The following is a 24295-nucleotide window of genomic DNA, read 5'->3' on the forward strand; positions in this document are numbered from 1 at the left end:
ACGAACAGCCATGCTACATGGCAGTGAAACATGGGCTGTAACTGCTGAGGACATACGTAAGCTCGCAAGGAATGAAGCCAGTATGCTCCGTTGGATGTGTAATGTCAATGTGAATACCCATCAGAGTGTAAGTATCTTGAGAGAAAAGCTGAACATTAGAAGCATCAGTTGTGGTGTGCAAGAGAGACGATTGCGCTGGTATGGACATGTGGTGAGAATGGATGAGGATAGCTGCGTGAAAAAGTGCCACACCCTAACAGTTGAGGGAACCCGTGGAAGAGGTAGACCCTGGAAGACATGGGGTGAGGGGGTGAAGCATGACCTTCAAACATTGGGCCTCACCAAGGCAATTACAAGCAACCAAGACTTTTGGAGATATGCTATGCTTGAGAAGAGCCAGTAAACTGATGCCAGTGTTGTATAACCGTTTAAAAGTACCCTTCAATCATCGGGCAATATGTTGTGCTTGAAAAGACCTGTTGAGTCAAGTGAAATTGTAGTTGCGGCCGATGTCATTGCTGCCTGACTGGCACCCATGCGGGGGGGGGGGGGGGTGTACGAGTGGTGTATGAAAATTCTTGAGCCTCAAAAAAACAAAACAAAACAAAACATGGTACAAGACTTCAAGGCTCAAAACATTTCATACACCCCTCGTATCTACATAATATATACATATATATATATATATATATATATATAGTTGAGGGAACCCGTGGAAGAGGTAGGCCCAGGAAGACCTGGGCTGAGGTGGTGAGGCAAGACCTTCGTACATTGGGCCTCACCGAGGCGATGACTACGGACCGAGACCTTTGGAAATGGGCTGTGCGTGAGAAGACCCGGCAAGCCAAGTAAGATCGTTGCCAGTGCCCCTGGACTGGTTCTTGTGCGGGTGGCACATGAGATGCACCATTTTGAGCGTGGCCGTTGCCAGTACCGCCTGACTGGCTCCTGTAGGATTTTCGAGCGAGATCGTTGCCAGTGCCCCTGGACTGGCTTGTGCGGGTGGCACATAAAAGACACCATTTCGAGCGTGGCCGTTTTCGTGCGGGTGACACGTAAAAGCACCCACTACACTCTGAGTGGTTGGCGTTAGGAAGGGCATCCAGCTGTAGAAACTCTGCCAAATCAGACTGGAGCCTGGTGTTGCCATCCGGTTTCACCAGTCCTCAGTCAAATCGTCCAACCCATGCTAGCATGGAAAGCGGACGTTAAACGATGATGATGATGATGATGATGATATATATATATATGTGAATAAAAATTAAAAAAAAAAAAATATAAAAAAAGGGTTTTGTATGATTGTGTATAGAGGAATATATTATTTAAAAGAGTTCCAACTCTGTTTTTTATGTTTTATTTATATTCTTATAAAATTGATGTGGGATATAGAATAAATTTTATAAGAATATAAATAAAACATAAAAAACAGAGTTGGAACTCTTTTAAATAATATATTCCTCTATACACAATCATACAAAGCCCTTTTTTTGTATTTATTTATTTTCATTTTAATTTTTATTCACGCACACACACACACGCGCACACACACACACGCGCACACACACGCACACGCACGCACACGCACGCACACACACACACACACACACACACACACACACACACACACATATGTGAATAAAAATAATACTCTCACGTAAAAGCACCCACTAAACTCTCTGAGTGGTTGGCGTGAGGAAGGGCATCCAGCTGTAGAAACTCTGCCAAATTAGACTGGAGCCTGGTGTTGCCATCCGGTTTCACCAGTCCTCAGTCAAATCGTCCAACCCATGCTAGCATGGAAAGCGGACGTTAAACGATAATGATGATGATGATGATGATGATGATATATATGTGTGTGTGTGTGTGTGTGTGTGTATGTTTGTGTGTCTGTGTTTGTCCCCCCAATGTCGCTTGACAACCGATGGTGGTGTGTTTACGCCCCCATAACTTAGCGGTTTGGCAAAAGAGACCGATAGAATAAGTCCTAGGGTTGATTTGCTCGACTAAAGGCGGTGCTCCAGCATGGCCACATTCAAAATGACTGAAACAAGTAAAAGAGTAAAAGATATATATACATATATATATATTTATATATATATATATATATATATATATCAGCTCTAATAATGCAAACATTATTGATGTCAAATACTTAATACTTGTGTTTTCTTTAAACACTTATTACTTGTGGAATTTCGTAAAGGGAAAATCCATTTAAGACACCGTGTACTTAAAAACAATGAATACTTCAAAATGAGGGGAAACAAATTGCCTGAAGGTGAACTAAAACGGTGGGTGTCGATTCTTTTGTATATTATTAGCAGAGAATGTCAACCTAATATCACCATTTCTTTTTCCTCAGTTTTGTTGAAAGATACAGAATGTAAATATTCACACAAGTATGTATTTTTGGGTCAAGTTGTTCTCTTAGCTTTAAGAAGGTAACTCTAGGCTTCTGGTGTGCGTTTGTGTAATCCAGCTCCTCTTGAGTCCATTGAAACATTTGAACCCAACATTGTAAGCTAATGCATTTATATATCGTCTCCACTGTTTCTAATTGTGAACTGTTGTACCTATTTGGCAACTAAGTCAAGATAACCATTGAGAGTTAAGTGCTATTGCTAAGTACACAATGAAATACCTGTGTTAGGAATTAAATTGTTAATTCTTTTACTGGTATTTTGGTACTCCAGTTACATTGATACCTACGGCTATGATGCTCTTAACCCATTACCTACCAGTGATCTCATATGAGATCACTTAAAAATTACAAATTTCGTAATTATCTGTAAATATTTACACATATCTTACCTTTTTGCTATATCTACTAGGTATATTTCTCTGATATTCAAATGAGGTTTGCTAATTTTTCACCCAATATCTCGCTTATTTCTATTTAAAATGTTATTTTGAAATGTTATTTTGATCATTCCAGCGTTGTTTCTAAGGCTGTTTTATGCTAGAAATCAAACTTTCATAAAAAAATTCCAGTTAATAGAATTATGGGAAGTAATGGGTTAATACTTGGTAATTGCTATACATAAGCTAGATTATCAGGGACCAGTTTGTTAATAAATGACAGAAGATTTTGATAATGTAGTATGTTAATAGAAAAGCCCCAAGAAACTGAATATCATGATCCATACTTGGCTTCATAATGTAGAGTAGCCCTAGATTCTCCCTATATAACTCTCCTTATCATTTATCCACTCAGTTTCCTGTCACTTTTTTCTCAATAGCTCCTGACACTAATCCCTTTCCATTACCCTGTTCCCTGCCATACTCCTCTTCCCAACTTAGTGCCTACTCATCATCATCATCGTTTAACGTCCGCTTTCCATGCTAGCATGGATTGGACAATTTGACTGAGGACTGGCAAACCAGATGGCTACACCAGGTTCCAATCTGATTTGGCAGAGTTTCTACAGCTGGATGCCCTTCCTAATGCCAACCACTCCGAGAGTGTAGTGGGTGCTTTTATGTGCCACTGGCATGAAGGCCAGTCAGGTGGTACTTGCAACGGCCATGCTCAAAATGGTGTATTTTACGTGCCACCTGCACAGGAGCCAGTCCAGCGGCACTGGCAACATTACTTTCTCCTTTTCCACCCTATCACAACTATAAATCTGTTCCTTTCACTTACCTTCCCTTATCACCCACCTGGAATCATTGCCCCCTCTCCTAGTCTCTCTGTTATAAAGAGCCACTTTAGGCCCTTATTCTTGCAAGTTACAAGACAATCTTCATTAGTGCTGGTGTCACAAAAGCTAAAAAGCATCCAATACTTTCTGCAAAGTGGGCATTAGGAAGGGCTTCCAGTTGCAGAAACCTTGTCAAAATAGACAATGGAGCATGATGCAGTAATCTGATTTGTCAGATCTTGTTCAACCATTCAACATATGACAGCATGGAAGCTAGATGTTAGATGATGATTATGATGATGACAACAATAGTTTGCTCATCAATATTTGATGATGGTCTAACAGCTGCTAGACAAGCACAAAACTATTTTTTAAAATAAAAATGAGAAAGAGTGGCATGCACATTTGATTCACTTTTCTTACCTGATATGCCCAGAAGCAAGGTAAAATCAAGACAGTTGTGTGTGGTATCAGTTTGTTTTCAACGATTAGATGACAAAGGAATAATCATTTTTAGATCCTAAAACTAAAGTGCCATGTGAAAATTACTGGTGCCAAATAAAAAGCATCAAATGCACTCTGGAATGGTTGACATTAAGGAAGGGAATCTAGCTGTAGAAACCAAGACAAAATCTGTCTTATGGAATCTGGTGTGGCCCCTGGCTTTGCCAGTTCTTGTCAAGCCGTCCAACCCATGCCAGCCTGGGAAACGGACGTGAAATATTGGCGATGATGAAAATAGTATCTAATTAATTTAGAATTATTTTAGTCCCAGCACATGATCCCTGATCAAATCATTAAAAAAAAAAAAACAAGGGTAATTCACAAATTTCATTATCTTTCTAATTACAAGCATGTATTTTTGTTTCTTTATACATCTTTCACAAGTACAGAATTTCATTTACATAATTACTTAATTTTCCAATTCATTTTATATTTCTTTCTTTTATTTTTTCTTCTTCAGATAAAGTAGCTCATTTGTTTCAATGCATGGAAAGTGACAACCCTGGCCGGCAGGTTTATTTAATTGAGTCCATAAACTGGACTATCAAAGTTGACCCTAAGTACAAATCAGGTCATCCTATTTTACACAAAAAGTATGGTCTTATTTTCTGGACAGGTAAATATCTCTATTTGTGCTGTCTCCTATGTTGCATATATCTATATCTGTCTGTCTGTCTCCATCAATCTTTCTACCCTCTCTCTCTCTCTCTCTCTCTCTCTCTCTCTCTATCTATATATATATATATATATATATATATATATATATATATATACTTGTCGGACCCTCTTGGGCTGTCCAACGTGTGTGCCACCAGCACGGAAGGTGGGCTATGACATTAAAATACAGGTATCTCTGACGGTTATAAAAAAAAAAACAAAAAAAAAACACTGCGAATATCCAACATTCTGTAAAGGGAGGTAACTTCTAATGTGCAAGGGAGGTAACTTTTAACAGCAGGTTCTATCACCGCCATCTCTACATATGACATTTTCTGTCTTTGGTTGTAAGTAGGCAGTAAATTGGCAGTTTGAGCGGCGGAAGACAGCCTCGTTCTATTGGCTCCGGCTCATTGCACTCGAAGCTCAAATCATGCCGAGGTTCTCTTTGCCTTCCATTTCTCTCGGAGTCATAAAATAAATAAAAAAGTACCAGTTTACGGTGGTAAGAATGTCAATATATGTCTTGTGGTATTTGTTCCAGCTCTTTTCGTTCCGAGTTCAATTCTTTATATGACCTACATGACTGGAAGACTTTTCCCCTCTTTGTTCCATCACCTGGCAGCTTGGGTGCCTTTAATAAAGCCCAGTCTGTTGCATGTGTTTGGCCAGATCTTTGGTTTGAGGAGACCATCCCTGTGTCTGACCAATCTTGAGACCCCTGGTAAAGGATCATGGGCATTGTTGTCTCTCCTGATGAAAAGATTAAAAATAAAAAAACTTAAACGTTGCCACAGTGGTTAAGAAGCTCGCTTTGCAACCATGTGATTGCAGGTTCAGTCCCACTGCATGACATTTTGGGCAAGTGTCTTCTATAGTCCCAGGCTGGCCAATGCATTGCGAGTAAATTTGGGAGGCTGAAGCCTGTTGTGTGTTTGTGTGTGTACACGTTTACACGCCTGTCCATCCCACCACTGTTTGATAACCAGTGCTGGCATGTTTATACCCCAGCAACTTAGTAGTTTGTTAAAGAGATTGTTAAAATATGTATCGGACTTTAAAAAAAAAAAAGTACTGGGGTTGATTTGTTGAACTAAACCCTTCATGGTGGTGCTTTAGCATTGTTACTGTCCAGTGACTAAAACAAGTAAAAGACATGTTAAGCAGTAAAAAAAAAGAAAGGAAAATCTTGTGGGGGGATTCAATGGGTGACTGTTCCTTTTATATTGCCTTCACTTCCCGCCAGGCTTATATGAGTAAGACAAATATATCATTGAGGCATTGTCTTACAGCTGGATGCTCTGGTTTTTACTGACCTTTGAAGGCACAAAGGGAGTGCACAAGTTGTCGACAGGAGAAAGGACAACATCACTGCCTGTAGTGACTGATATGCAGTACAAATCTAAACAAACCACAGCTGTGCACATAGACATGCATGCACACACACGATGTACTTCTTTCAGTTTCTGTCCACCAAACTCATTCCAAAGGCTTTGGTTGGCTTGGGGCTATAATAGATGTTTGCCCAAGGTGTTGCACAGTTGGACTGAACCTGAAACCATGTGATTAGGAAGCAAGCTTCTAAACCATAAAGCTGCGCGTGTGCCTCTCTTTCTTTGTCTGTCTAGTGGTAACCATTGTATAGCTCTCTTGGGTATTCATTCTTCTGATAGTCAGAAAACATGACATTCAAGCCTCACTCTTCTTTCTGCCACAGTCACCTGCAACTATACAGATGGGTTCTTCTCAGGACTTCAGAGTTTGTGATTTTGTCACTGTAAGTGACCTTCAGTATTTTACATAGACCCTATTGGTAAGGTACGTTCAACTTCTGAGTGATCCTGGTAGCCATGTCCAAGTTTCTCCTGCATAGACTGCTGTTGGCAGGACAGTGCTCTGGTACACAGAATCTTCATACAATTTCCAATCAAAGTGTTGGTCCAAATCTTCTTCATTCCTCTGAACACTGCCACTGCACACCCAATTCTTGATGTATGGCACAAACAAATCAAAAGAGTAGAGCCTTCAACAATCTATCAGTTTTGATGCTGCTTTTGATTAATAAACATTTATAACATTGGCATAAGGCCAGGAATTTATATCATGTATGCATTGCCAATGAGTCTACTTACTCTGTTGAATCTGATATCTACATACTGTCCTCAAGTACTGAAGGACAACCTCAGAGCACTGGACCTTTTGGATGAGATGACAAAGGACTGAGATACGTGGCACCTTGCTGTACTCAAGAAGACCTGTCTCCCACAGCAGAAGTGTTAAGGCTGCATCCCTTGGTGAATGAGACTGACCTGCAAGACTCCTGTGCCAGTGTCATGTAAAAAGCACTCCTGTCGGTGCCATGTAAAGGCACTCATGCTAGTACTATGTTAAAAGCACCAAGCACACACTGTAAAGTGGTTGGCATTAGGAAGGGTATCCAACCATAGAACCCATGCCGAATCAGACAGGAACCTGGTGCAGCTCTCCCGCTTGCCAGCTGTGGACAGACCATCTTACCCATGGAAATGGACGTTAAAGGAGGATGATGATGATGATGATGATCTATTCACAGGCTGGCACATTCACAACCATTTACAAACTGTAGTAGTTGTGTTAACAGTAACATATCAGTCATAGTCTGTTCATCCAACCCCTACTGTCACAGAGATCCTGTAAATGCCAGGCCTGTTATCTTCCCTTCTTTCACTATGCCATCATCATCATCATCATCGTTTAACGTCCGCTTTCCATGCTAGCATGGGTTGGATGATTTGACTGAGGACTGGTGCAACCGGATGGCTACACCAGGCTCCAATCTAATTTGGCAGAGTTTCTACAGCTGGATGCCCTTCCTAACGCCAACCACTCAGAGAGTGTAGTGGGTGCTTTTACGTGTCACCCGCACGAAAACGGCCACGCTCGAAATGGTGTCTTTTATGTGCCACCCGCACAAGAGCCAGTCCAGGGGCACTGGCAACGATCTCGCTCGAAAACCCTACAAGGCCAGTCAGGCGGTACTGGCAACGGTCACGCTCAGGATGGTACATCTTATGTGCCACCCGCACAAGAGCCAGTCCAGGGGCACTGGCAACGATCTCGCTCGAAAACCCTACAAGGCCAGTCAGGCGGTACTGGCAACGGTCACGCTCAGGATGGTACATCTTATGTGCCACCCGCACAAGAGCCAGTCCAGGGGCACTGGCAACGATCTCACTTGGCTTGCCGGGTCTTCTCATGCACAGCACATTTCCAAAGGTCTCGGTCAGTAGTCATCGCCTCGGTGAGGCCCAATGTTCGAAGGTCTTGCCTCACCACCTCAGCCCAGGTCTTCCTGGGCCTACCTCTTCCACGGGTTCCCTCAACTGTTAGGGAGTGGCACTTTTTCACGCAGCTATCCTCATTCATTCTCACTACATGTCCCAACCAGCGCAATCGTCTCTCTTGCACACCACTACTGACGCTTCTTATGTTCAGCTTTTCTCTCAAGATACTTACACTCTGACGGGTATGCACATTTACATTACACATCCAGCGGAGCATACTGGCTTCATTCCTTGCGAAAAAATCTTTGGTCTTTGAAAATACTTTATTCTAAAAATATTTCAGCTGTCTAGTTTTCATATTTTTTATCTTTTGTTTATTTGTCATTGGACTGTGGTCATGCTGGAGCATCACTTTGACGGGTTATAGTTGAACAAATCAATCTCAGTACTTAATTTTTTAAAGTTTGGTACTCTGCTAAGTTACAGGCATGTAAACACACCACCACAGGTTGTCAAGTGGTGGGGGTGTCTATGTGTGGGACAGACATAAACCTAATGACACACATAGATATGACAGGCTTCTTTCAGTTTCTTTCTACCAAATCTACTTGCAAAGCTTGGCCCGGATCTATTGTAGAAGACACTTGTCTAAAGTGTAACACAGTGAAACTGAACCTGAAACCACGTGTTTGGAGAGCAAATTGCTTACCATATAGCCATACCTGCACCCATTTATTGTTTTAAATGTAAAGATGGTCAGTAGAAGTGGGGAAGTGCCCTTGTGGTTTGCAAGACATCTCACACTGGTGAGATTGCTGTGGTCACTGTTCAGCTTGAAAACCTGTAAGTTGGTGTCTGTAGGAACAATGTGGTTAGTGTGCATGTGGGGGAAATTCCAGTGGGTTACAGTACTGGGGTGGAAGAACTGGTTAAGTGTTTAGTATGTTGTCTGGGATGTGAGATTCAGTAAAGGGTAATGGAAAGAGGAAAAACAAATGAAACAGTGTAGAAGGGGTGTGACTAGTCAATTTGTAGTAGTAGTAGTAGGGAAAATAAATGGCATTTCAGTGTTCCTGTGGTTGAGAGAAGAGGATACATTCTGATGTGATGTTGTGGTTGGCACTTATTATGATACCTGAAAGGTGACGAGCTGGCAGAAACGTTAGCATGCCGGGCGAAATGCTTAGCGGTATTTCGTCTGCCACTACGTTCTGAGTTCAAATTCCACCGAGGTTGACTTTGTCTTTCATCGTTTCGGGGTCAATAAATTAAGTACCAGTTACGCACTGTGGTCGATGTAATCGACTTAATCTGTTTGTCTGTCCTTGTTTGTCCCCTTTATGTTTAGCTCCTTGTGGGCAATAAAGAAATATGAAATGTTAGCATGCTGGGTGAAATGCTTAACGGTATTTCGTCTGCCGCTACGTTCTGAGTTCAAATTCAGCCGAGGTCGACTTTGCCTTTCATCCTTTCGGGGTCGATGAATTAAGTACCAGTTACGTACTGGGGTCGATGTAATCGACTTAATCCGTTTGTCTGTCCTTGTTTGGCCCCCTGTGGGCAATAAAGAAATAACTTATTGTGATACCTGTGATCTTTTTAGTTGATGATATCTAGGAATAATTTTTTCCACATTTTTTTCCCTTTACAGAAAAGAATTATGAGCAAGCTCGGTACCATTTCCTGCACTCAACAGATGGTGCCAACACTGCTGCTCTACTCATTGAATACCATGTATCTCGGGGATTTCCTAGCGAGGTCGACTTATTTATTGCCCAAGCTGTGTTGCAGTGAGTTACTTATTTCTGTAATATGTATATATTTGTGTGTGTGAATATATATACCTTTTCCAATATTAATCTCTTTTTCCACTTTCATTTCCAGCTCCATACTGATTTCTCCCACCTCACTCTTGTGTAATGTGAGCAGCCCTGTATCTGCTCTACAACAAGAACCCATTCTGCCCTCACCTTTCTCACATACTCTAACCTTTCATTGCCTGGCATAAATTTGCCTCCCTCTCTACTAGCCTTACTCAGTTGATGAGGGTCTTAGTCTTGTGAGCCACATAGCAACCACATTAGTACTGCTGCTATGGAAGAGAAAAAAAAAGCACCCAGTAAGTAAACTGTAATGTGATTGGTGTTTGGAAGTTCATCAAACTCTAGAAACCATGCCAAAGCAGATATTAGAACATGATGCAGTCCTATGACCTATTACATCTTGCTGAATCATCCAACCCATGCCAGCATGGAAGACAGATGTTAAAAGATGATGATGGTGAACTACTCCGCATAAAATTTGGAGTGAAGGAATGACACCTATTGTCAATCAATCAAATAGCGAGAAGAGTTATCTTCCTTGTTTAATGGCACAAAATAGTGACTAGAGCTATCCTCTTTGTGCTATACCCCACTTCAGTTTACCCAAAAAGCATGGGCCCCACCTTATATGGACAAAGTCAGTACACACACATACACATACACACATTTTCAAATAGAGTTTTAATTAAAACTTTATTGAAAATTTTATTCAGTCGTTACCTACTTACACTCCATTTTGAAGTAACCCCACATCCTACCAAAATATTGTCATGTCCCTGCCAGTGCGGCCAGGGGTGCTCCCTCTCCCTCAACACTGGACTAAAGCAGAGTTTCATTTCATAACCACGTGGATCAGTAAGACAAACAATTGCATTCATGATTGTATGACAAGTGATGAAGTATCTCAAGGGGATATTCATGAATGGTGGTAAGTCAGAAGCCGAACTGGATGGTCTTCAGAAGAGGAGAAATTGGTTAAAATGCTAAACTCACTATCTTCAGCTTGTGTTTTCATGCCTATCCTCACTTATGGTCATGAATGTGGGGTATTGACCAAAAGAGTAAGACTAAAATGCGGTTCATTCACAGGGTCTTCAGAGTAACATTTCTTGGCCGTTTGCCTAACTTGGAGATTAGGAAGTCTCTCCAAGTGGAGCACTATGGACAAGTGATTAGAATGTCTCAAAAAACAATTGCAAGATGAATTCTTCTAGTTGAGCCAACTAGCAGGAGACCCAACGGGAAACTAAGAACAGGATAGTTGGATGATATCCATAGTCTTAGTTGGTTAAACTTGGGGATCCAACTGGTAAATTCTAATGACGGCTGCTTCTGAGATAGAACCTTGTGGAAGAGGCACCTAGGACTGTCTCTCCATGACCCAAAAATAATGGTCAGAGAAGATTAATGGATTAAATATATGTTACTTAATTTTTTACCTAATAACATTTTTACTGTTTAACCCTTTAACATTAAAACCAGCCAATCCAACCCAAATATTATACCTATTTTACGTACTGACTGACCATTTTCAGCCTCTCACACCAACCCTATAATGTCATGCTAAAATTAAATAGGCACATCATTAAAATCTCAAAGCCAAGAGATAATGCATGGATAATTCAAAACAATGTGAATAAATCAGTATTATATTAGACAGAATAATCTGACTACTAAAGGGTTAATATCCCTCTTGTTATGAGTGAAGTGGATTTGTATTGAAGTAATTACCTTAACAACGACATACTTTGGACCCAGGTAGCAATGTGGCTTGTTCAGGGATCTCATAGTACAGTAGTTATGTTGCTAGAGACCCTGTATACTTTTATACAAATTTATATTTTGTTAAAAACTGTTTTTATTTTTCAGGTTCTTGTGCCTTCAAAATAAAGATACAGCTAATGTTGTATTCTTGAAGTACACCAAGGAGCATCCTCACCTGAAAAAAGGACCACCTTTCCTGATGCCATTATTGAACTTCATTTGGTTTTTGCTTTTAGCTTTGGACACGTAAGTATAGATTATAGATTATTCATGGCTGAGAGGCAGAGAGAGAGAGAGAGAGAGAGAGAAAAACTTTCACTTTAGCTTTATGTCTAAAAGTCTATTGTATTATTTTACAGTAACAAGGCAGTTAAGACGGCCAAAGCAAATTGCATTAATACCTCATTTTATGCTGTCTGGATAAAACTATAATCGCTTTGGTTTAGCACCTGTTGTTCGTATGTTGTTCCTGAAGGATGAATCTATTAAGAAAATTGCCTTGTCTCTCAGTACTGCTGATTTTGCAGTACTGATAACATCTCTAGAAACAGATAATATCTGCAGATATTGAGTTTTCATAGCCACACATTTTGTGAAAGGAATAAACCCATTTATTCCACTTTCTTCATGCGCCATATTTTGCTTTTTTTTTTTATATAGGCATTAGTGTTCAATGATATATTATATGTGTGCATGTGCATGTGTCTGTGTGTTTGTGTGTAATTTAAAAGCCAGTTGCACTGTATTTGTTTTCTGAAGATGTTAGCATTTCTTGATTAAATATCGTTTTTATTGCAGAGGAAAAGTCAGTCTGTTTACTATCTTATGTGAAAAATATGAAACTTCAATCAACAGAGATCCAACTTATAAGGAGGTATGTTTTATTTTTGTTTTGTCATCATTGCTGTTGTTATCTTCCTCCTCTACTATCATCACTTCATCCTCCACTATCATCACTTGCACATCCTCTCTGGCTCTTTACCTTCTCAGTGCACCTGTATTGTTTCATTCCTTCAGGTAATGCATTAATTACTATGCCCAGGTTGTCCTCTCTTCTTCTCCGGGTCCAACAAGAACAGCAACTATGTTGACCTCATTCATTCTGGAAAGTATGTAAAGTCAAATCAAAGTAAAAAAAAAAAAAACTTTTTATTTTCACTTTTCTAGTCAGGAAGAAAATGGTCTTAACTCTTCGCAGGGCCTTTAGACTTGTGGGAGAGAGAGAGAGAGAGAGAGAGAGAGCAAGGATGATATCCTCAAACCAAAAACTTGGCTTAAATGCTTGCAACAGAGTAGACTGTTAATAGTACCAAGAATATCAGGTGTTAAACTCTGACGGTCGAAGTCTACTACTGTCCATGCAGGCCACTGTGAGTTTATGAACTTGGGACACAGGAGCTGGAACAAATACCACAAGGCACCTGGTCTAATGTTTTTACAGTTTTGCTAATTCACTGACCTGGATTAGTTTTTTTTTTTAATATTTTTTATCTACTCCTTAAGAATGAAATGTGAAGTTGACCCTACTGGGATTTGAACTTAGATATACTTTGAGGTATTTGAAAGAGAGTTAAAAGTGGCGTAGGAATTGGTAGAGACTCTGCTATGACTTTGTGCTTCATCATGCTTTTTTTGTCTCAGTTGTTGAGGTTATAAAAGTATTGAAGAGTACCTGTGCTTACAAACTGTTGTTTGCTGTTGATTCAGATAAGTAAGTAGATAAAAGAAAGATCTCACGTTAGTGGAACATTATCAGGACTAATTTGCTAATTAGCATCAGGGTTCCACTATATCGTTAATTAAATGCTAACACTAAAGGTAGTAATTGTAGCAACTTCAAGGCGTTGAAGCTTAGGTTTCAGGCTTTACCACTAAAAGTTCGATATGAGTTACTTCCCTTCTTTCGTTTCTAATAGGAAAGCCTTGAATTCTCAGTATTTGAACACAAGAGAATTTTCTTAACACATTCATCCTTCCAAGAATGAGAGGTTCTTTTAGAATGAAATTGGTTCTAAACTGAGGCTATTACAACGTTAACCAGTCGATATACAGTTAGGTACCAATGTGATTTGTGTAAAGCTTACAATTCTATGTTGTTTTTCAACCATTTACCATTTGGAAAACTGATTTTTCCATATACATTGTCATAACTGAACTGCTGATCATCATTGTAAGCAATCAGCTTTAAATAATAATCAATTATCAATCATCATTAATCACCTGTTATCAGTCATCATCAGCTACTGTTAATCACCAGCAACCTCTATCAATCACCATCAACCATTATCAGTTTCCATTAACCACCTTCACCCATCTATAAACAATTGTTACATTTTCATTGTTCTTTTTCTCCCCCTCAGTATCTCGACAGAATAGGGCAGCTGTTTTTTGGGCTTCCTCCTCCAAAGCAGTCTCCACATGGAATTCTTGGTAAGTTAATTGGAACAACATTTCTACAAAAAAAAAAAAAAAAATCTACTGAATATGCAAATTACTAAACTATAAGTGACTTCTTGTTAAAAAATATTTAAATCACAACTTGTTGAGTAAAACAAAAATAAAATGAAAAAGTAGCAAACTCGGAATTTTTTTGTTGAAAATTTATTATTCATTTTGCTTTATGAAGTTAGAAATTGAGAACGATTTCAGTGATGTGATTGTTTCTTTTTAGAATAACATTGTAGTGTAGGTGGGAGAGGCCACAGCATTGCTTTTTGCACCTTTTACAGAACCTCTGTGATTAATGAGAGAGAAAGGGAGGGAAGAAGGAATGTAGGGAGGAAGGAAGCTCTTCAGAAGCTACAGACGTAGTAGTCAAAATTCTTGTAGATGCCAACAAAGCCCACCACCTGAGTAGGCCATGCCAAGATTTGAACTCTAAATGCAAAGAGCTGAAATAAATTTTGAAAGGTCTCCACTTTGACATTCTAATATCTCTGCAAATCTTCTGCCTTGGATAGGTACTTTTTTCATTGATTTCTTAAAGAGATAAAGCAAAGTTGACTTAAGTGATATTTAAACACAGAGCATGGGGAGGCAGAACAAACTCCTTGAGTCATTCTGTCTTGTTACTGTAATGATTTTGCTGATTCACCTCTGTCTGATCCATGCAAGCATAGAAAAAGCAGACATTTAAGATGATGTTAGTTATTAGAGAACTGATTTCTGATTACTTTTGCTTGGATGTGTGTGCATGTGTGTGTGTGCTTCAAAATTAATCAAATATTTCCTTCATTGGACACTAAACTCCACTTGCGAAGACCTGTTGAGGCAAGTGAAATCGAAATCGAACTAAATTCGACGACTAGCACCCATGCCAACGTCGTCTCCTTTATTGGATACGAAACTCAGCTTGCGAAGACCTGTTGGGGCAAGCGAAATTGTGATGGCACCTATGCCCAGCGTCGCCTTTCTAGCACTTGTGCCCGCAGCGTGTGTAAGGACTTTTGCGCGAGATCATTGCCAGTGCCCCTGAACTGGCTCTTGTGCAGGTGGCACATAAAATACACCATTTTGAGCGTAGCCGTGGCCAGTATCGCCTGACTGGCCTTCGTGCCGGTGACACGTAAAAGCACCCACTACACTCTCGGAGTGGTTGGCGTTAGGGAGGGCATCCAGCTGTAGAAACTCTGCCAAATCAGATTGGAGCCTGGTGTAGCCATTGGGTTTCACCAGTCCTAACATGGAAAGCGGACGTTAAACAATGATGATGATGATGATTTACTTGGGATTTGGTACAAAGAAAAGTTTGGGAACCACTGTTGTAGGTGATTGTTTTGGCTTGCTAGAAAAAAATGACTAAATTCCCTCAAATTCCATCCTGTTGTCTTGAAAAAAAGCAAGGTACACTGTATAGTGTAGTTATAATTTTGTATATAAAAAAAAATGATCGGACGGCCATAGTTAGATTGTTTTTGTCCACATGTCCGTTCACAATCAAATCTCACTTTAGGCTGAACAACAACAATGTGGATCAGTCAGTTCTTGTTAAGTAGTTGGTGTTATTTATGGTAAGGATATAAATTCCATGTAACTACAATTATTACAATAGCTACATCGTAGGCCAGACGTAGTTATATATTTTGTCTTCTAATTTAGCTAGCTTTGCACAAGAGTAATTCCCCTTGAGTTATATTGGCTCAGTACCTAAGTTCTATTACTTGGCAGAATCGTTAGCACGTCGGGCGAAATGCTTATCAATATTTCGTCTGTCTTGCTGAGTTCGACTTTGCCTTTCATCCTTTTGGGGTTGATATACTGGTCGAACACTGGTGTCGATGTGATCGACTTACCTCCTCCTGCTGGCCTCTGTGTCAAAATTTGAGATCATTATTTTAACTGATGATATCAATACTGATATGTTTGTTAATTAATGTATCACCTTGGAAGTGGTAGCGTGATAAGAATTTTGATGAAATAACGACAAGCAAGCTAATTAATTAAATAAAAGAGCCGCAAAACAACACCCCCTCCAAAAAAAAAAAAAAAAAAATCTAAACCAAATATTTTTTTTGTTTTTTTCTTTCAGGGAACTTATTGCAGAGTTTATTTGGTGCTGAAGATGATCGTGAACAAGATTCTGCCATGGGAAGCAGTACTGAAGTGACAGCTGAAGAACTGGACTGAGACCTCCTCCCACCCACAATCTTCCTTTCCCCTCCCCCTTCCCCTCCTCTCCACATTGTTTTCAAAACTATTCTCTTAACTACTAACTTTAATAATCTCTTTGATGGCAATTTTATGCCATTGTACCCCCCTCCTCCCGTTTTTTTTGTTTTTGACAAAATTCTGCCACATTCTTCTTTCTCTCCCTCCCTCCTCCTTCACACTTTCTCTACAGTAACTCCTTTCTCTTCCTTTCCTACTCCCCCCCCCCTCCATTGCCTCTTGTAATAAATAAATAATTAAATAAATGCATAAATGGATTAAGGCAAAGGCTTCACAGATGAGAAAAAGACATCAGCATGGCCACAACCCCTTGTTGAAGCCAGTGAAAGTAAAATGCAAGACCTTTCCCCTCCAATTTTCCAACAGGCAGAAGATAACAGAAAAAAAGAAAGAAAAAAACTTTAATAATACAAGGAAAAAAAAACAAAAAAAACAAAACAAAAAGCAAAATGAAATTTGAAATTCTTAAAACAAACCTCTTTTAATCTTTTTTTTTTCTTTCTTTGTCTTAATCTGCATCTGTATTATTTATGTTTTTAAGTAAGGCTGCAAGCTGATAGAATTGTTTTGAGCGCAGTGGTAAAAAAAAAAAAAAGAAAGAAAAGCCTTGCATTATTTGTTCTGGCTCTTTTACATTTTTTAATTTCAAATCCTACCGAGGTTAACTTTGCCTTTTATCCCTCCAGGGTCGATAAAATATAGCACCAACCGAGTAGTGGTGTTGATAATGAATTAGTCCCCGTCTTCCCTTTTCAAAATTCTTGGCCTTGTGCCCAAATTAGAAGTAATTACTATGAAAGGTGATGAGCCGGTACAATCATTAGAGTCTTGGTTGAAAAGAAAAAAAAAAAGACTTAGCCATTTTTTATGTTTGAAGTTCAGTTCTTGCTGAGTTCAGTTTTGCCTTTCATCTCTCTGGGGTCAATAAAATATAGTACTAGTCAAGTACTGGAGTTGATGGTTTCGACAAAGCCCCCTTCTCCCAAAACTCCTGGCCTTGTGCCTATTGTAGAAACAATTATTGTTATTACTAGAAGGATTAAGGTGGTGAGCTGGCAGAATTGTTAGCACACTGGGCAAGATGCTTAGCAGCATTCTGTCTTTATGTTCTGAGTTCAAATTCTGCCTAGGTTGACTTTGCCTTTCATCCTTTTAGGCTTGATAAAATAAGTACCAGCTGAACACTGGGGGTTGATGAAATCAACATATCTCTCCCCTGAAATTACTGGCCTTGTGCCAAAATTTGAAACCATTATTACTAAAGCGATGGACTGGCAGAATTGGTAGACTGTTCGGAAAAAAGGCCATATGGTATTTCTGGCTTTTTACATTCTGTGTTCAAATCTCACTGAGATCAACTTCGCCTTTCATCCCACTGGGGTCACTAAAATAAAGTCATCAGTCAAGTACTGGAATTGATTTTATCAATTAAATCCTCCTCCTTTCCCACAAAATTGCTGGTGTTGTACCTAAATCAGAAGCTATTTTAATGAATTTTAGTTAAATACCTCCCTTAATTTGATAATCCCTTCACTGAAATGAAATTTCTTTTTATTTATTTATTTTTTTTTATTGCTTTTTGTTGTCATTTATTTATTTTTTGTTTTTAAAATATTTAAAAATTTCTAAAAGTCCCCTTCCCTCTTGTGGAATTATTTTTGTCGTTGCTCTGCTCGACTTTAAAGTTGTGGAACTTGTTTTTATTTAATTGTTAAATTTTTTCTTAATTTTTATTTATAGTTAAAATTTTTTAATTTATCTTATAACTAACTAACAGTACCCCTCCTCATATTGAATCATTCATCTAACACATTTACTATATACCTTTAGTATATATTATATTGTACACACATATATACAAACACATGCACACATATACACATACACATATATTTCTTAAAAAACCCTCTCAGAAGATCTAGCTCTTCCTTTTTCTCTCTTTTTCTTTCTCTCCTTCCCCAGTTCGTATTCTTTGTCTTAAAAAAAAATATTTCTTTTAGAAACACAGGTTTTGAATTTTCTTTTATTAACATAACTATTTCCAAAAAAAAAACAAAAAAAACAAAGCAGAAACAACAACAGCATATTACGACTTGCCCCATGTTTGGCTTAGAAACTCTGAGACTTGTTGAAAGAATTTTTTTTCTCTCATTTACATATCTTTATAAATATTACACGCACACACATACAGACTCACACAGATACATACCTACATATACTTGTGAAGTAAATAAGAAAAAAAAAAAACAAATAGAAATAAACATGGAAGACTAAATGGACTTCAGTGTCTAAAGATATTTACTTCGTTTTATTCCAAACATTTTGTCTCCAACTTGTTAATGAATCTTAATCTTTTCATCAATTGTTCATTTTCATTTTGATATACCCATCTCAGTTTGTTTGGGAGATTTAGCACTAAATGTTCAATTATATGAGAGCCCCCCCCCCCCCCCCCCCTATTTCGGTCATGACTGACCATGGGATTGCACCTAGAAAGTTACCCTCCCAGGTACAAGTCCGGGCAAGGTTGTTTATGGAAGACGAGCAGTCGCCCATGCATACCGGCCTCCCCTCTCCACGCTACCAGTGTTATCCAAGAGAAAAGCAAAAGCCGATACAGCTTGGTACCTGTGACGTCACAACTCATTTCGACAGCCGAGTGAACTGGAGCAACATGAAATAAAGTGTCTTGCTCAAGAACACAGCATGCAGCCCGGTCCCGGACTCACAACCTCATGATCGTAAGCTCGACGCTCTAACCACTGAGCCATGCACCTTCAAATATATATATATATATATATAAAATGAATGGAAACAGCTTGTTGAGGACATGACAACCCATCTAGTGCTGGTGCCATGACAAAGTGCACTCAGTACGTCATTCTGTTATGTGGTTGGTGTTAAGAAGGGCATCCAGCTGTAGAGACCATACCAAAGGGAACGGACAAAGAGATATTCCTGAACCAATCTGGGATGGCAATTCCACCAAACATATGAGCTGACTCAGACTGAGCATGATGACCCAGCAAGGAAAAATGGTCATAAAATAACACACACACACATCATGTATATTATATATATATATATATATATATATATATATATATATATATATGCACACACGCATACTGTATTTTCTGGCATGCAAATGAAACTTTTCAGACAAAAATTTATGGTCGAAAAAATGGTACCTGTAGAGAAAAATCTATGGTGGAATGCTTATTCAGGAGAATGGGGGTCGAATTATATGATGAATATATACTTAAACATTGATTTTTTTTTTTCTTTGACTGAAACATCTACCTCGACTTATATACTACGTGGACTTGTATGTTGGAAAATATGGTACATATGAGTACATATGTTTATGTATATTTGTTGTGTGTATGTGTGCGTGTGTGTATATAAAGACATACAGTTCTGTATGTGTCTTTATATATATAATGTGTAAATGCAGTAACTTGAGGAATGGTGTACGGTCAGCTTAATAAATTTATCAGTGTATTATACTCTATTTTCGTATCGAGTATTTTTTGCCATCTTTTAGTTTCTTCTCTTTACAAGCAACATCTGTTTGCATATGTGATAGTGTGTGTGTGTGTGTGTGTGTGCATGAATGCTCTATGTATGTGTGCTTTTCCTTTCTGCATGGAAACATGCAAGTGCTTGTGTATCTGTATATGTACACATATGTGTATGTGTTCATTTAGAATGGAAGAAACATGCGTGTATATATGAGCATCCATACACATACACAAAGACTCAGTCATGCAAACGAATATTAACATTTATATTTTATTAAGGCAGAATGAGCTGGCAGAATCGTTACCACTCCAGGGAAAATACTTAGCATTACGCCGTCTTTATGTTCTAAGTGTAAATGTTGCCAAAATTGATTTTTGCCTTTCATCCTTTCGGGGTCGATAAAATAAGTACTAATTAAGTACTGGGGTTGATGTAATCGACTTACTCATAACCAAAGAAATTGCTGGGTTTGTGCTAACATTTGAAATCAATATTTATATCCCACAGACAGAATTATAACTGTTATTCCTTATAACTGACACTATTTTATGTATCTTGCCGTGTGGCATGTGTGCATGTATGCGTGCATGCGTATATATATATATATATATATATATATATATATATACCATCATCATCGTTTAACGTCCGTTGGACAGTATATATATATATATATATATATATATATATATATATATATATATTTGTTTTGCAAGATTTTTTATGTAAAATCGTGTGTTGAAACATGTTGTTGTACTTGGGGATGGTCATATTGCCAGTTTAGCCAATAAAAACACAAGCACTATATTTGGTGTTAATTTGCTTCAGCTTTATATTACATTAATCTTAATCTTATTTCGGCCAGAGTTCTTTCATCACACTTCTGTGACCTCATCAGTTTCCTTCTTTCTTATGTGTGTCTCACCTTGCTAACTATCAGCCATTTTGTATTTTGTATTCCTATTGTATGTGTCTATGCATGCGTGTCCTTCAATGTGTCTGTGTCTTTTGTAAGTGCATGTGTGTATGGGGAGTGTCTGTATCACCTATATTCTCTGTTAATACGTGTTCGTTTGTATTTGTTTTTATTTATTTATTTGTTCATGTGTGTGTTTTTTTTTGTGTTTGATTAAATTTTGTTAACGTATGTAGTATTTAATTCCATTTGTTTATCTATGTATTGTATTATACTTTGTTCATATTATTATTGGTTTAATTAAACACAAAAAAAACAAAAAAAAACACACACACATGAACAAATAAATAAATAAAAACAAATACAAACGAACACGTATTAACAGAGAATATAGGTGATACAGACACTCCCCATACACACATGCACTTACAAAAGACACAGACACATTGAAGGACACGCATGCATAGACACATACAATAGGAATACAAAATACAAAATGGCTGATAGTTAGCAACGTGAGACACACAAGAAAGAAGGAAACTGATGAGGTCACAGAAGTGTGACGAAAGAACTCTGGCCGAAATAAGATTAAGATTAATGTAATATAAAGCTGAAGCAAATTAACACCAAATATACAGTGCGTGTGTTTTTATTGGCTAAACTGGCAATATGACCATCCCCAAGTACAACAACATATATATATATATATATATATATATATATATATATATATATATATATATATATATATAATTATATGATTGAACGCCACGCATCCTCTTCCAAGTAAGTTTTATCTTAATAATTCTGATGCGCACTCTATGCGATCTCTACTCTTTCGTTTTTCTCTTTCTCTTATTCTTTTTCTCCCCTCTTCTCCACTATTCTATCCTATTACTCTGTCACTCTCTCTCCCTCACTCCTCCCTTGTTCACGTGGCTCTCACGTGACCACCGGCCATATTTCTTCTCTTGTTGCTTTCTCTCCGTTGTAGCTTGAACAAGAAAGATGTGTTCTTGTTTGTCTCCTGTCCGAGCTTGATTTCTGCGTTCGCCACCACAACCTCGTTTAGGCTTAGCAGCCCCTTCCTGTTTGTTTTCACTGTCCTGTTTGTGTTACCAATTTTGATCCTCCGCAAAATCCCAAATTTTATTTAATTTGCTTTGCAGGAGCAACTGTTTTATCGAAAGCGTATATTGTTGTCAAATGCTCGAAATACGAGAGTAGAAAAACAGCCAACAACTGATGAAAGGTCGTTTTTTTTATGTTGCTTGTCTTGTTTTCCATTTGTGTCCTTCGTTGTTCGAAAAAATAGTTAATATTGCATATACTCGTATTTTTTTTTATTTATTGTCCACGTTTCCTGACGTCCTGTGTCCACATGCATGCATATATATAGTTGTGTTTTGAGGTGGGGGAATTTCTTTAGTTGGTGAAGGAACGATGACAGTGTACAGTAGAGAGACCTCTTTAGTCTTCCTGAGGACAAGACCTCTCTTTCTGGTGTACATTTGCTCTGTGAAGTGTTGCTGACAGACGGCGTCCAGCTGTAAAAAAAAAAAAAAAAAAAAAAAAAAAAAGATTGTCAAAAATTGAACGTGTAAGCGAGATGTCAGCTGCCTAGTGGGTACTAACTCTGAATAAAAACTGCATTGAAGCGTGACGACTCATCCAGATCGTACCAGCATGGAAAAACGGACAAAATGAATTAAATATGTTTGAGTATCAATCTTTATGTCTGTCTATTTTTTCAGTGTTCTCACACGCACATCTAAGTCTCGGATCAGTCATGATTGATCGTGTATCTGCACTCGGATATTTCCTCATCAACGTGTACAAAACGAAGAAGATGCTTTTATGGATGGCCAATAGATACTCGTGCAAAAGACCGGTTCTGTCTCCGTCACTGATACTCTCAAAGGAAACGACCAGGGTTGATACAGTTTGGTGCTAGTACCAGTATAGGCGATAAGAGCTCAAAACAAGCTGAAGCAAATATTTTAAAGCGTTTGTCCAACACACTAACAATTCTGCAAATCCAGCGTCCTTGACTCTTATTGCACCCGCATAAAAATTATTTGGTAACTGTCACAACTTACTTCCGATTGTATAGAAACGAACTGATGCCATGTTCGCCTTGAAATAGACAATCATAGAAAATACATAATTGAGATAGCGAGTTAACCTTTTCACATTTAAACTGGCCATATCACGCTCAGAATTCCACCTGTTTCATGTTCAAACCGGTCAGACATGGCCCCTCAGCCATAACCTACAATGTCATTCTAAAAATAATCACATCGAAATCTCGAAGCTACGAGATAATGCATGAATGGCTAAAAACGTGAATAAATAAGCATTACATTTGATAGAGTAATGTGAATGATAAAGTTTTAAATTTATATACTGAAAGGTTTTTCTTCTTCGTATGAGCAGTATTTGTAGGTCCATCAATTCATATATATTTCAAATCTTTGCTTAAACCACTGAAAGGAATATTAAAACTTTGAATGAGAGAAATATATTAGGTCTTCAAGTATGAAATTTGTAGAAAAGAAAAAACTCCTGTAGTTTCGCCAATGTCATTTTTGCGATGTGTGGTCTGGCGTTGTCCTGCAATAAAATAGGAGTGGATCTGTTGACTAATCTAGGCTGTTTTTTTTTGTAAGTTTCTGCATCATTTAGTCCAGTTAGTTGCTGTATACTGCGGCCGTGATTGATGAGCCAGGTTTAATGAAATCGTAGTCGATCACATCTGCGCCAGACCACCAAACACACACCATCTTCTTTTGATGAATTTTGCTTTTTGGACGGTTTTGGTGACTCGTCTTTAACCAACCATTGCGCTGAACGTTTACGGTTGCTGTATTGGATCCATTTCTCATCACATATTACAATTCGATTAAAAAATCCTCGACTACGAGTGTATACATCCCAATTTATTGAAAGATATATCTCACTTCAATCCGAAATCATCGTTCTCAGTGATATCAACACTCACAACTCGTGGTTCTCATGCTTATCCCATACCGATGTCACTGGTGCAGAACCATAATCTTTTGTAATCTTCACGTCTCTACATGAACTTGTTCAACGCCCCCCACTTACACGCATCCCAGATAATCACACAGTTACGACCCGCCAAATACCCTTGATCTATTCCCCACCATCTAATTTCTTCTAAAGCGTAACTGTTTCAGTATTTATTGAATAATCCGACGACTGCTTCATCCCAACCATCCATCACACATGGACCAACCACCCAACGCTTCTACCTCTGGTTTTAAGAGACTTTAAAGTCAACCGACTGATTGAATCTTCGTCAGTTCTATGGTGCTGATCCACATGCCTCTCTCGACAAAAGCTCAGTTTCCTAAGTTCTTTTCCTCGCAAGTGGTTCACTCATAGCTACAGTGCAGCTCTTTGGGTAAAACTCAAGGCCTGCAATACCTGGAGAAACTAATTCATTAAAAAAAAACAAAACAAAACAAAAAAGCAAAACAAAACAAAAACCCTATATGGTATTTATTCAGT

General features: G+C 38.5%; 1 protein-coding gene across 1 annotated transcript in view; it reads left to right on the forward strand.

The window, feature by feature from the left end:
• The window catches only part of LOC106877489 (Golgi to ER traffic protein 4 homolog), a 63234-nt gene extending 44617 nt beyond the window's left edge, over positions 1-18617 (forward strand). The window contains exons 4-9 of the mRNA XM_089357507.1: positions 4606-4761; positions 9717-9855; positions 11758-11898; positions 12451-12526; positions 14013-14082; positions 16181-18617. Of these exons, the coding sequence (XP_089213633.1) occupies positions 4606-4761; positions 9717-9855; positions 11758-11898; positions 12451-12526; positions 14013-14082; positions 16181-16278 (680 nt within the window). The 3' untranslated portion in view covers positions 16279-18617. The remainder of the gene's footprint in view (positions 1-4605; positions 4762-9716; positions 9856-11757; positions 11899-12450; positions 12527-14012; positions 14083-16180) is intronic.
• Positions 18618-24295: the final 5678 nt, after the last annotated feature.

Source organism: Octopus bimaculoides, chromosome 9 (assembly GCF_046866305.1).
Source record: "Octopus bimaculoides isolate indiv1 chromosome 9, ASM4686630v1, whole genome shotgun sequence".
Lineage (NCBI taxonomy): Eukaryota > Metazoa > Mollusca > Cephalopoda > Octopoda > Octopodidae > Octopus > Octopus bimaculoides.